This window comes from Chelonoidis abingdonii, chromosome 4 (assembly GCF_003597395.2).
Source record: "Chelonoidis abingdonii isolate Lonesome George chromosome 4, CheloAbing_2.0, whole genome shotgun sequence".
Classification (NCBI taxonomy): Eukaryota; Metazoa; Chordata; order Testudines; family Testudinidae; genus Chelonoidis; species Chelonoidis abingdonii.
The window spans coordinates 5,487,565-5,501,516 of record NC_133772.1 but is presented as its reverse complement, the minus strand read 5'-3'; the positions used below and the strand labels follow the sequence as shown (position 1 = coordinate 5,501,516).

Genomic DNA, 13,952 nt, shown 5'->3' with positions numbered 1-13,952 from the left:
CCCCAGGTTAGAGCACTGGATTGGGACTCAGGATTGTTGGATTCTATCCCTCTCTTGCGATAGGCAGTGCAGTCCTGCAGGTTAGAGAAGTAGGAACTGGGAGTCCTACCTCTTGCCTGTAACCTTGTGCAAGTCATGTTCCCGCTCTGTGCCTCAGTTTCCCCTTTTATAGAACAGGGACAGTGATACTCCTTGTAAAGTGCTCTGAGGCCCACAGATGATAACTGCTGCCTGCAGAATACTATATTTTTGTTTACCATAGATCTCAGTAACTGCTGGATATGCTGAGTAAGGAAAACAAGGCAGCTTTGAGCCCATCACTTTATGAATCCTATGGAGCACGTGCTCCAACATAGTGCATGTGGGGAAGGATACCTCTAGGGTTTGTACTAACCTTGCTTTCCTTGCAGAGGCGGTGAAGATGCAGCTGTAGAAAGCTCAGCCTTCATCCTCAGAGTCTGTCTTTGGGTTTGTTAATGTCCTTGCTGTTACAGATTGCCCCAGTTGTTATGCAGACAGATCAGGAGTGTTGGGGGCAGTGACCAAACCATCAGACAGGTGGGATGTCCAAGGAGGGGCATCTTTGGGTATTCCCAACTAGTACATTTATTTTTTTTCCAATGTATTAACATTGTTTTCCTTGTCCCTTCCTGACTGCTGGGACTCTACGCACCCCACCAGCTTTTTCCAAACCAACCCACTGACAAATATCACCCAAAGTGAAAGGCCAGGCACTGAGCAGGATATAGGAGACCTAAGTTCTGTTCTTGGCTCTGTCACCGAACTGCTGTATAAAGTGAGCTCTTTTGAGCTGAGACTGTATCTCACTTTGTGTCTGTGCAGCCAGGGGGCCCCAACCTCAGTCACCGTGTGTCGACGCAGCACCACAAACTATGAAGCCTTAATCTCGGCCACGGTGCGTCTTGGCAGCAACAGAGCCAATATATCATTCATCGTGTGCTTTGCAGCCCCTGCTTGTCATGTGTCTGTGCACTGCCCAGCATGGCCAGGCCCTGATCTCTGTCACCACGCAAAGCGCTCAGATACTACAGTGATGGGCGCCATATGTCCCTCAGAGAGATGTGTCTGTGCAGGACCCCACATGACAGGGCCCCAATCTTCATGGGGCCTTTCAAGCACTACTGCACGACAAATAATAGCAATCATAAATTAAGTCTTCCACCAGTCAACCTCCTGCAACCTACTCAACTGTAGAAGCCTGGAAACAAAAGCTTTGAAAATCCCACAGCAATCCCGTTGGTGCACTGGGCTGGCATCTCAACCCGCCAGGATTGTATCCAAGCTCGTACTCCACTTAATCTATCTGGCAGCATGACCAGAATGAGATTCAGGGCAGGTGAATGCCTGGAGTGTGTTAGGGGTTGGATGGACAGGCAGAGGGGTGAGACGTATGGGGAGAGACAGTTAGATAGATAGGTGCACATGGTGATAAAAAGACAGAGGGGCAGTAGCGGGATGAACAGGTGGAAACGTAGGACTAAAGAAAGACAGACAGTGTAGTGTTTATGGGGACGGGTGGATGAATAGATGAAGGGGCTTGTTGTGTTGTTATGGAATGGATGGATGGACAGACAAAGGGATGATGTGTATAGGGAGTGATGGATGGAGAGAGTGGGGGAACATATGATTAGATAGACAGATTAGATAAAGTATGTCTGGGGTTGGATAGAAGAACAATGCTAAGGTGAGATAGACATAGTGGTTTTGGAGATGCGTAACCTGTCTCCTTCTCTATCCAGGAGAACAACACAGGAGTCCTATCATCTCTACATTGCAGTACTGCTGTTAAGTTGTGGTGCTGGGGCCATCCCCATCTCACATGTACCAGGAACCCTCAGCTGCATCACAACCCCTTGTTATAGTAAACTCTGCCTCTTGTCCCCAACTAAGCTGGCGCTGTGCGCTTTCTGCAAGCCTCTGGCCTCTCCTTCTTGCTGCATCGCTGATGAGAAATGAGCAGCCCCCTGCTACGGAAGGCCTCCCCGCATCCCGCACACCGGTAGACCCTCTCAGCTGCATGGAGCCTCTGGTGCCTCATCAGGTTGGAGTTGCGCCCAAAGCTCTTGCCACACTGGTGGCAGCGGTGGGGTTTCTCACCAGTGTGGATCTGCTGGTGTCTTGTTAGGGTGGAGCTCTGGCTAAAGCTCTTTCCGCACTCGCTGCACATGAAGGGGCGTTCACCACGGTGAATCACCTGGTGGATCAGGAGGTGGGAGTTCCGGACAAAGCTTTTCCCGCACTCAGTGCAGTGGTGGGGCCGGTCCCCTCGGTGGATCCGTTTGTGTCTCAGCAGGTCAGAGCTGCGGCAAAAGGTTTTCCCACACTCAGCACATTTGAAAGGCCTGGGCTGGGGTTCGGACATCCCAAAGTCTGGTAGGGTAGGGGCTGGTTCCACCTCCCTTTTCCCAATGGGGCTCCGATGCTGCCTCCCCACCCTGCGCTGAGTCCGTGATGCCTTCCCTTTGTATCTTTCCAGGGGCACCCTGCGTGGCCCTGACATCTCTGTCTCCTCCCGCTGGGGACTTGCGCTTGGCACCTCCAGCTGGGGACTTGCACTCAGCACCATGTCACCTGATGGAACGAGAGGAGAGAGAATCCAGAGGTAAGTGTGTGAATGGGGGGCGGGGGGGAGGGAGAGAGATGTGTTGCCAGCTTTCATGATATTTGCTCTCAAAGCGCCCAGTTCCTGGAGTCATATGATTATTGGAAAATCTTCATTTTTTTAAGAGAGTCAATTTCTAGCCCTACTGTTTGAGGAGAAAAGCTGGAAAATGTTAACCCCTAATGGCTCAAAATCCAGAAGGTGAGTAAATAGAACCCAGAAAGTACTAGTATTTTTAAAAAATCATGTTTTTTAAGCTACTCACATGATTTTGGGGTTTGCGATATCTGTAAAGGGGACTGCAACTGCTAACAGATCTGAAATTTACAGTCAAACGCACTCCCCCCTCCCCACTGCACACATAGTGAACCTTTTTCAAGACGGGAGCAATTCAACTATTGTAAAACTCAGTGGGGGTTGGGCGACTGACTCCTTCAGGGTCCATCATTAGTCAGTATTTTCATAAATGACTTTGGATAATAGAGGAGAGAGTATGCTCATAACATTTGCAGATGACACCAAGCTGGGAGGGGTTGTAAGCACTTTGGTGAACAGGCTTAGAATTCAAAATGAATTGGTCTGAATTCAACAAGATGAAATTCAATAAAGATAAGTACAAAGTACTTCAATAAGGAAGGAAAAAATCTACACACAACTACAAAATGGAGAATAACTAGCTAGGTAGTAGCACTGCTGAAATGGATCTGGGCTTATAGTGGATCACAAACTTAATACAAGTCAACAGTGCGATGCAGTTGCAAAAAAACGCTAGTATCATTCTGAGGTGCATTAACAGGAGTGTTATATGTAAGACACAAAAAGTAATTGTCCTGCTCTACTCAGCACTGGGGAGGCCTCAGCTGGATGCTGTGTCCAATTCTGGACTCCTGCTCCTCCTCTGTGTCCTCCTCTGGATTCCTCAATGATGTGAACAAACTGAAGAGAGTCCAAAGAAGGATAACGAACATGACAAAGGGGTTAGAAAACCTGGCCTATGAGGAAAGGTTAAAAAACTGGTCATGTTTAGTTCTGAAAAAGAAGACTGAGAGGGGAACCTGATAACAGTCTTCAAATATGATAAGGGCCATTATAAAGAGAATTGTGATCAATTCTTGTCCTACCTTCAGTGGACATGGAGAACAAGTAACAGGCTGAATCTGTATGAAGGAAGATTTAGGTTAGATATTTGGAAACTTTCTAACTATAAAGGTAGCTACGTTCTGGAATAAGTTTCTGAGGGAGGTTGTGGAATCGCCATCACTGGAGGTTTATAAGAACAAGTTGGACAAACACCTGTCAGGGATAGTCTAGGTTTACTTGGTTCTGCCTCAGCACAAGGGACTGGACTTGATGATTCTCAAGGTCCCTTCCATCCCTATATTTCTATGATTATATGAGTTTAAGGGTTTGCTCTGAGAATGAAAAAGGAATTTATTTATAGATTTTAAGGCCACTATGTGAATACCCTCACCTACAGGTCAAAACTCAGAAGTGTTGTTGTTGTTGTAATAGGACAGTGCCATCCTAATGTATCTGAAGAAGCAAGGAGGTATTCCCCATTCCTGACACTCACAGCATGTGAACCTCCCAAATAACTTATATCCCAGACATTGCAAGGTATTTACGTGCCAGATATGGTAAACATTCATATGCCCCTTCATGCTTTGGCCACCATTCCAGAGGACATGCTTCCATGTTGGTGATGCTCGTTAAAAAATAACGCATTAATTAGATTTGTGACTGAACTCCTTGGGGGAGAATTGTATGTCTTCTGCTCTGTGTTTTACCTGCATTCTGCCATATATTTCATGTTATAGCAGTCTCAGATGATGACCCAACATGTTGTTTTAAGAACACTTTCACTGCAGATTTGACGAAACACAAAGAAGGTACCAATGTGAGATTTCTAAAGATAGCTACAGCACTTGACGCAAGGTTTAAGAATTTGAAGAGCCTTCTAAAATCTGAAAGGGACGGGGTTTGGAGCATACTTTCAGAAGTCTTAAAAGAGCAATACTCCAATGTGGAACCTACAGAACCCGAACCATCAAAAATGAAAATCAGCCTTCTGCTTGTGGCATCTGATTCAGATGATGAAAATGAACATGTGTTGGTCTGCACTGCTTTGGATCGTCATCGAGAAGAAGCCATCACCAGCATGGACACATGTCCTCTGGAATGGTGGTTGAAACATGAAGGGACACATGAATCTTTAGCGCATCTGGCACATAAATATCTTGCAACCCTGGTTACAACAGTGCCATGTGAATGTCTGTTCTCACTTTCAGGTCACACTGTAAATAAGAAGCGGGGAGCATTATTTCCTGTAAATGTAAACAACCTTGTCTGAATGATTTGCTGAACCAGAAGTAGGACTGAGTGGACTTGCAAGCTCTAAAGTTTTACATTGTTTTGTTTTCGAGTGCAATTATATAACTAAAAAAGTCTAAATTTGTAAGTTGCGCTTTCACGATAAAGAGATTGCACTATGGTACTTGTATGAGGTGAACTGAAAAATACTATTTCTTTTATCAGTTTTACAGTGCAAATCTTTGTAATAAAAATAATGTAAAGAGAGCACTGTACACTTTGTATTCTGTGTTGTAACTGAAATCAATATTTTAAAATATAGAAAAACATCCAAAATATTTAATACATTTCAAATGGTATTCTATTGTTTAACAGTGCAATTAAAACTGCAATTAATCATGATTAATTTTTTGAGTTAATCACGTGAGTTAACTGTGATTATCGACAGCCCTACTTTGTATATTTTGACATGTGTGGATAATTTGTGTTTTAACTGTTATAAACTTTAACTTTTTGAATATTTGTGTCTATTGTCATTTAATAATTATTGCCTGCTGCCCAAGTTGTCTGACTCCCCCATAATTTCCTGCAACTTTGAAAATTTAAATCTATAAAAACAAAAATACTTAAAAACAAACTATTATCTGTCCAAATTATTAAAAAAATGAAAATCAAATTCTGCCAAGACTGATTATGATACAGTCTTTAATTACATGATCGCATGTACTTTTTTCCACAGGACCCATGAGTCAGGGTTTTGTAACAAAGGAAGCTGTATGACAGTTGGCTCATTTGTCGCCGAAGTCGGAAGGTGTACAGAGAATGAGGCAAGGGATTTAAAAAGAGAAAGGAAGGTCTCTTGGTTGAGACAGCTAAATGCTGCCCTAGAGAAATGGATTCTGTTCTTGCTTCTGCCATAGAGTTCCTATGTGATGCCGGGCAAATCACTACACCAAATTTTCACAGGTAATCATTGTGCGTTCCTCATTTTGTGGTTCCCCAACCTGAGTCACCAAGGGTCAGAGCTGTAGACGTGCTGAGCACTCAGCAGCAACTTGGATCAATAGCTGCACTTTGATAATATCAAGTGCTATAAAAATGCTAAGTAATCTGAGTCTTGGAATCTCAAATTGGAAACCCAAAATTGGTAGAGACTTTTTGACAACTTTGGTGTTCATTCCATAGATGTAAAGTGGGATAATACCATTTCAGGGATTTATGAAGAGAAATTCATTAACATTTGTAAAAAAAACCTAAGATATATGATGAAAGCAGCATAGAAAAGCCCATGAGGAAATTAATAATTCTGTATTCAATGCAGGGTTTGGATGTCTGAAGCCCCACTCTGAAGGAGGATAAAAAGAAATATTAACCTACCCATCCTGTGTTCACCATCCAACATGTGCTCTGAATGAGACAGGGGGCCTGTGGGAAAAAATAGTATGCAATAATGTAATTAAAGAGTGTATCATAATGCATATGCATGAGGACAAATTATAGGTTAATTGATTTTAAAGCTTGGAGTGACTGTTATGATTAGCTGGTCTGTCCTCCTGCATAACCCAGGTCAGAGAATTTCACCCAGTGATTCCTACATTGAATCTCTGTGCGTGTCAATCTCTAGTCAGCATGTTGGGAGCTTAGCTTCCTACATCAGATGCTGTGGATGCCTCCCTTGTAATCTGGGAGCTTGGCTTGAGCAATTGCTGCTCACTTGGGTATTAACTTTTCCTTTCTAATTTTTGAATAGTGATATAAATCCCCCAGACTTCGATGTTTTTTGCGTCATAATGAAATATTGATCCTAAAATCCCCTCAAATTTCCCTCATTGTCTAATTATTAAATATTGATAGAAAAATCTCAAAATTCACGTTTTCCCTCTCTAATTAGTGAAGGAGATAAAATCCCCTCAATTTTTGAGGGAAACTGTTGCCCTGATTTAATTATCCCAAAATGGGGGCAGAGGGGCTTGAACCCCCTAAAGATCAACTTTTTCTCCTATCTTCGAGGCAGGGTCACAGGAAGAGAAAGGGAAAGCAGGAGTCCCTGAGGAGGGATTGGCTACCCAAGGAGTTATTCCAGAATACTTTCATATGTGAAAACTCTTACTCCAGAAAAAGAGAACCTTGACCCTGCATAGTCCAATCCACCTTTGAAAACAGCTTAAACTAAACAGGAACAAGGAGGCACTCTTCTCTGGCATAACAGTTTCCACATAAAGAGTTATTCAGGAATAGACTTTCAAATCACTCCCTGTCTTAATCTCAATTAACTTTCAAGTGTAGAGAAGCCCTGATGAGTCTGCCTGGCCGCAATTTAACCCATCCCAGCTGCTCCCCAGAGCCCAACAACCCAACCCAGCTCCCCACCTCCACCTGCCATTCATTCACCCATCCCCCTCTGATATCCCCTCCCAACTGCCATAGAATTCTCCGGAACTTTTAAGGTCCCTTCCAGCCCTACATTTCTATGATTGTACAATGCATTCCCCAAATAAACCTTTCTCAAAGCACAGGACTCCTTGTTGCCCATATCAATGACAGGGCCAAGCCACAGTGGCAGGGGACTGTCTAGCTATTGATGAAATCTCCATGAGGACATGGGAGATCAGAAGGAGTGATTTCATCCCTTTTTCCTCTAATTATCAATTATTGTTGGAAAATCTTAATCTTCCCCTCAGATTTTGCCATGTCTCTCTAATTTTTGAATATTGACAGAAACCTCCCCCATAGACTTTAAGGCCAGAAGTCATCTAGTCTGACTTCCTGTACATTGTAGGACCTCCCCCAGCTGCTCCTGTAATAGAACCTTAACCTCTGGTTGAGTTACTGAAGGCCTCAAATCAGGGTCCAAAGACTTCAAGTTACAGAGAATTCACCATTTACACTAGTTTAAACCTGCAAGTGACCCATGCCCCATGCTGCAGAGGAAGGCAAAAAACAAAATCAAAATTCCCAGGGTCTCTGCTAATCTGATCCAGAGGAAAATTCCTTCCCAACCCCAAATATGATGATCAGTTAGACCCTGAGCATGTGGGTAAGATCCACCAACCAGACACCTGGGCAAGAATTCTCCATAGTAACTTAGAGCCCTCCCAATCTAGTGTCCCATCACTGGCCATTGGAGATATTTGCTGCTAGCAGTTGCAGATTGCCTACATGCCATTGTAGGTAGCCTCATCATACCAATTCCTCCTCCAAATTATCAAGCTCAGTATTGAAGCCAGTCAGATTTTTTTGCCCCCACTGCTCCCTCTGGAAGGCTCCCTCTGATGGTTAGAAAGCTTCACTTAACTTCAAGCCAAAACTTGTTGATGGCCAGTTTATATCCATTTGTTCTTGTGTCCACACTGGCGCTTAACTTAAATACACCAGAACCTCCGAATTACAAACATCAGAGTTATGAACTGACCAGTCAACCACTCATCTCATTTGGAACTGGAAGTACACAACCAAACAGCAGAGACCCAAAAAAGAAGCCAATACTGTACAGTCCAGAACTGTGTTAAATGTAAACTACTAAAAAAAGAAGGGGGAAGTTTAAAAAAAAGATTTGACAAGTAAGTAAACACTTTCTGTGCTTGTTTCATTTAAATTAAAATGGTTAAGGCAGCATTTTTCTTCTACATAATAAAGTTTCAAAGCTGTAATACGTTAATGTTCAGTTATAGACTTTTGAAAAAAACAACCATAATGTTTTGTTCAGTTAAGAACATTTCAGAGTTACAAACAACCTCCCTGAGGTGCTACTGTAACTTCTCTCTCTCCCTGGTATTTATTCCTCTGATGATTTATAGAGAGCAATCATATCTCCCCTCAGCCTTCTTTTGGTTAGGTTAAATTCTTTGAGTCTCCTCTCATAAGATAGATTTTCCATTCCTCGGATCATCCTAGTAGCCATTCTCTGCACCTATTCCAGTTTGAATTCATCTTTCTCAAACGTGAGAAACCAGAACTGTACACAGTATTCCAGATAATGTCTCACCAGTGCCTTGTAAGATGGTACTTCCCTGTCCCTACTGCAAATACCTCACCTGAAGCATCCTAGCACTGCATTAGTTTTTTCATGGCCACATCACATTGGTGGCTCATAGTCATCATGTGATCAACCAACACAACTAGGTCTTTCTCCTCTTTTGTCACTTCCAGCTGGTATGTTCCCAGTTTATAGTAAAAATTCTTGTTAGTCCCTAAATCCATGACTTTGCACTATTAAATTCCATCCCATTTCTTTTACTCCCATTTTCAAGATCAACCAGATCTTTTTGTATGATATTCTGGTTCTCCTCCTTATTGGTAATACCTCTCCATTTTTAGTTACCTGCAAATTTTATTAGCTCACTACCAATTTTTGTGCCAAGGTCAGTAATAAAAATGTTAAATAAGATTGGTCCCAAGACCAAACCCATAGGAACTCCATTAGTAACCTCCATCCAGCCTCACATTTCACCTTTCAGTATAACCCATTGTAGTCTCCCCTTTAATCAGTTCCTTATCCACCTTTCAGTTCTCATAGTAATCCCCATCCTCTCCAATTTAACTAATAATTTCACATGTGGAACTATATCAACACCTGAAATCCAGGTAGATTAAATCTATTGCATCTTCTTTGTGTAAAAAATCAGTTATCTTCTCAAAGAAAGAGAGCAGGTCAGTCTGGCTTGATCTACCCTTTGTAAAACCATGGTGTGGTTTATCCCAACTACCTTTAAGCTCTATGTGTTCAACTACTTTCTCTTTCAAAATTTGTTCCAAGACCTTGCATACAACTGAGGTCAAACTAACAGGCCTGTAGTTTCCCGGATCACCCTTTTTCCCCTTTCTTAAAACTAGATACTATATTTGCAATTCTTCAGTCACAGGGCACCACCCCCAAGTTTATAGGTTCATTACAAATCCTTGCTATTGGGCTTGCAATTTCATGTGTCAGTTCCTTTAATATTCTTGGATGGCAATTATCCAGGCCCCTTGATTTAGTCCCATTAAGCAGTTTGAGTCCCTAGACATCCTTGAACAGGCAACCTAAATTTCAGCATTTCCTAACTTTTGCTGCTGGACTTTGTAATTTTAATGTTCTTTTAACAAAGTTTTTTTTTTATGTTGTTGACTAATGCTTGCTGGCTAGCATACAAATATATATCATGTAATGTATTAAGTATCATTAAGCACAAATATTGTAACAGTGATATACACTAAATTGACCCTATACCATAATCCTGTACACTTATCCTAAGTATCCCTAATACCGTGCATTAGTTGAAGTAAGCCGTGGCTTGAGTAGATAGAAAAACTGTCAGTATCCAGACAGATGATTACATCTTCATGACTGTAGGAAAGGAGTTATACACAAACCTAGGTGGTGCTTTCAAGTCCCTTAGTACCTGGAATGCACATGCTCAAAACAAAAATAATAGTGCATCGTGACCTGAAAGACGGGTTCGGAACAAAAGATAAAGGGGTAAACCTGGTATCAAAACCAAACAAGGTAGAAAGCTGATTAATTAAATCCAGTTTCAAATGACATATTCGGTGCCTTTTACTGGTAAAAAAGTAGGGTACAAAAGAATGGCTTTAGGGGTGTAACTCTGGGGAGGACACCTGCATGAGGTTAATGTAACATAGCTGCATGAGACTGATCTTCAGAGACTGGTATCACACAGAACCTTTTTCCTGTACCATATTGATAAACCAGTCTGACATGGATTACTTGGTCTCAGGAGTATATTTCATAACACGATAACAAACCAAAGTGTGATCAAGCAATTGACTATGCAATTTATCAACAATATAATAAAAAACAGATTGAACTTCTTGAACCTCCCACTGTAAGACATTTTCCAGAACTCAAATAATTCTCACAATCTTGTATTCCTTTTCTTACACTTGTTCTTGTAGTTCTTTTCTGAATCCTTCCCAGTTTGTCAAAGTCCTGTATAAAGTGTGGACACCAGAACCGACACACAGTATCCAGTAATGGTCTCCATAATGCCATACAAAGAATCAACATCCCTTTCCTGCTCCTACTTCATATTCTCCTGCTTATACATATGAAGGTCACATTCACCCTCCCAGCTACACTATTGCACTGAGACCTCATGTTCATATATTTACCTATCATGACCCCTAAGTCCTTTTCAGTGTCGCTGCATTCCAGGATACTATCCCCATCCAGTAACCTACATTTTTCGTTCCTAGATGTGTGATCATGTATTTGGATGTATATACATGCATGGTGTTCAAATAAACCAATCCAGATTGCTCTGTATAAATGGCTTGTCCCCATTGTTATTTGCCACTCCACCTAATTTTTCTGTCATGGGCAAATTTTACTACCAGTGATTTTGTATTTCTTTCCAGATCACTGATAAAAATACTGAATAGCATTGGGCCAAGAACAGATCTCTGCAGGACCCCACCAAAAAACCAAACACCCACATGCACATAAGGAATCCTAATTTACGATTCATTTCTGAGATCTAACAACTAGCCAGTTGTTCACTCCATTTAATATGGGCGCTCTGATTTTGCATGGTGCTAACTGTTTAATCAGAACGCCGTGTAGTGCTAAGTCAAATGCCATACAGAAGTCTCAATACATCATGCCAAGAGAGTTACCTTTATCAACCAAACTTGTGATCTCATCAAAAAGTGACATCAGATTTATTTGACAAGACTTATTTTCCACAAAACCAGACTGACTCACTGGCATTAATTATGTTACCATCCTTTAATTCTTTATTGATTGCATCCCAGAGCAGCTGCTCTGTGATCTTCCCCAGTACTGATGTCAGGCCATCTGGCTTAGAGATACCCAGGTTGACACTTTTAAATACTGGTTTGACACTGGGGAGTTCCAGAGGACTGGAAAAAAGTTTGGTGTTCCAGGATTTCTTAAAAAAATCACAACTATGCTCACAAATCTCCAGAGGAGTGAGGAACAGGGGAGAGGGGGTAAAGATGAATGGCAGGGGATACGGGTTTGGGAAAGGGAGAAAATGAAGGAGGAGCCGGGGGAGGGGGAGAGGAGCAGGAGCAAATGAAATGCAGAGGACTGGAGCACTGAGCTTGTTTAATGTGTATGTAACTTTCCAGGGACTTCTATATTACACTCAAAACCCCTGTGTAAACATGCTAAGGTTGTAAAGATGAATACTCAAAGGTTGGGAATGCCAGAATTAATCTTGCCCACGCAACCTTATTTCAGCTTCCTTGTGCATATGCATTATTATAGTCTTTAATTACATGATCACAAACTGTTTCTTCCTCATTCAGAGCACAGGATGGACTGTGTTCATTGAATGGTAGCTATTCAATAACTCGTTTTATTCTCCACATTGAGCGTGTGGTCCCATGCATTATTCGTTGCACATCATTCAAACCATGCACTGAATACAGAATTACTGACTCCTCATGGGCTTTTCAATGCTGCTGTCATCGTACTGTCTTAGTTCGTTACCAGCATTAACGAATTTATCTTCACAACAACCCTGTGGGATATGGAGTTATTATCCCAGTTATGCACGGGGAACTGAAACACAAGAGATGAAAGCCAAAATTGTCAAAAATGTCTTCTAATTCTGCATGCCCAATCGGAGGTGCTGAAAACCTGACTTTTCAGAGTACTTAGTATGACATAGCACCACATCTGTTCAAAGCACAGTTCCCTTTGACCTGAGTCACATTTGTGGTGCACAGCACTTCTGCAAATCAGACTCCAGGCTCTCAATGGGCACCTGGAAAATGAGGAACACACAGAGTACGTCTACAATGCAATGTGATCCCAAGGTGAGAGGCACTCGAGTCAGTTGACCTGTATTAGGGAAGCCTGTGAAAAAAGTTCGATTTAAGTGGCATGCCCAACATCATGTAGAACTGCATGGCAGAGGCAGGAATATAATCTAATTCCCACACAGTTGTCAGAGAACCCCCCCCATACAGAATCACAGAAATACAGGGACCTCAAGTATCCTAAATGATTCCTGATGGGTCTTTAACTTGTTCTTAAAAACTTCCAGATATCTTTGCCCCAGCTGGCATCTAACAACATATAAAATGCTGCTGGTCAAAGATTTGGGGAGGGGAGCATGTAAAAAATGTTGAAAGAAAATTAACAGTTTCAGTTTCATTCAAAACTTTTCACCTTCCCCTTCATTTTTTAAAGAAAAAAATCAGTGAGATTTTTCAATTAGAAATATTTTGTTTATATCTTTTTCTTTAAAAAATTTCGACAGAAAAAGGAAAAAAATCTGTTTTGAAAACTTTATTTCTATAAATTTCGGTTTGTATTTTGAGTATCCCCTGTATTTCTCTCCAACACTGGAAGTGGCAGGGGGGTTTCATATTCCACCGCTCCCCACTCCCACGCAAGCCAGTACTCCCCAGTCCCACAAAATGTTCAACCCTGGGTGCTCACCTCTCTGCTGTCCCCTCAGCCCCCCGAGCCTTCCCCATACCTGACTTATTATCCATTTCCTGGTGGATCGGGGGCTCCTCTTTGGGGACACAAAGTGGTTCATACTGGTGTCCCGGGGTCTCAGCTCGTCCCAGCTCCTCCTGGGATACACATTCGGGATGGGACTGCAGCTGCTCTAGCTGGGAGCCGGGAGCATCCCATAATGCCTCAGGGGAAGCCATCTTCTCTGAAGTCACTTCCTCAACCTTCACACACACCGTGACCTGAGGATAAGCCAAACGCATCACAGTGTAGCTGGTCCCTGGAACCCACAGGGGAGAGTGGAGTCTGAGAGGGCAGACTTCAGGGAACATCCTCAAGAAACACAGAGATGGTGAAAGGGATCACAGGCCCAAGCTAGATTTCCAGGCTCAGCCAGGGGCACTGTGGAGGGCGAGTAACAAAACAGAGACCTTTACTGTAACACAAAAGCATAAGAAATAGAATGCCCCTTGTGCAGGGCTCGAGGCACCATGTCAAATAGCCAAATAATAATAAGAATAGTAATAAGCTAAATGAAGTGACGCCCACACAACCAGATTCTGCCAGGTCGGACAAACAGATTGT

General features: G+C 42.4%; 1 protein-coding gene across 1 annotated transcript in view; it reads right to left on the bottom strand.

Annotated features, from left to right (window-relative positions):
- The window catches only part of LOC116825113 (uncharacterized), a 29,563-nt gene that overhangs the window by 13,186 nt on the left and 2,425 nt on the right, over nt 1-13,952 (bottom strand). The window contains exons 3-6 of the mRNA XM_032780848.2: nt 13,387-13,609; nt 6,311-6,358; nt 3,745-3,780; nt 1,919-2,592 (exon numbers count right to left, since the gene is read on the bottom strand). Of these exons, the coding sequence (XP_032636739.2) occupies nt 1,919-2,592; nt 3,745-3,780; nt 6,311-6,358; nt 13,387-13,609 (981 nt within the window). The remainder of the gene's footprint in view (nt 1-1,918; nt 2,593-3,744; nt 3,781-6,310; nt 6,359-13,386; nt 13,610-13,952) is intronic.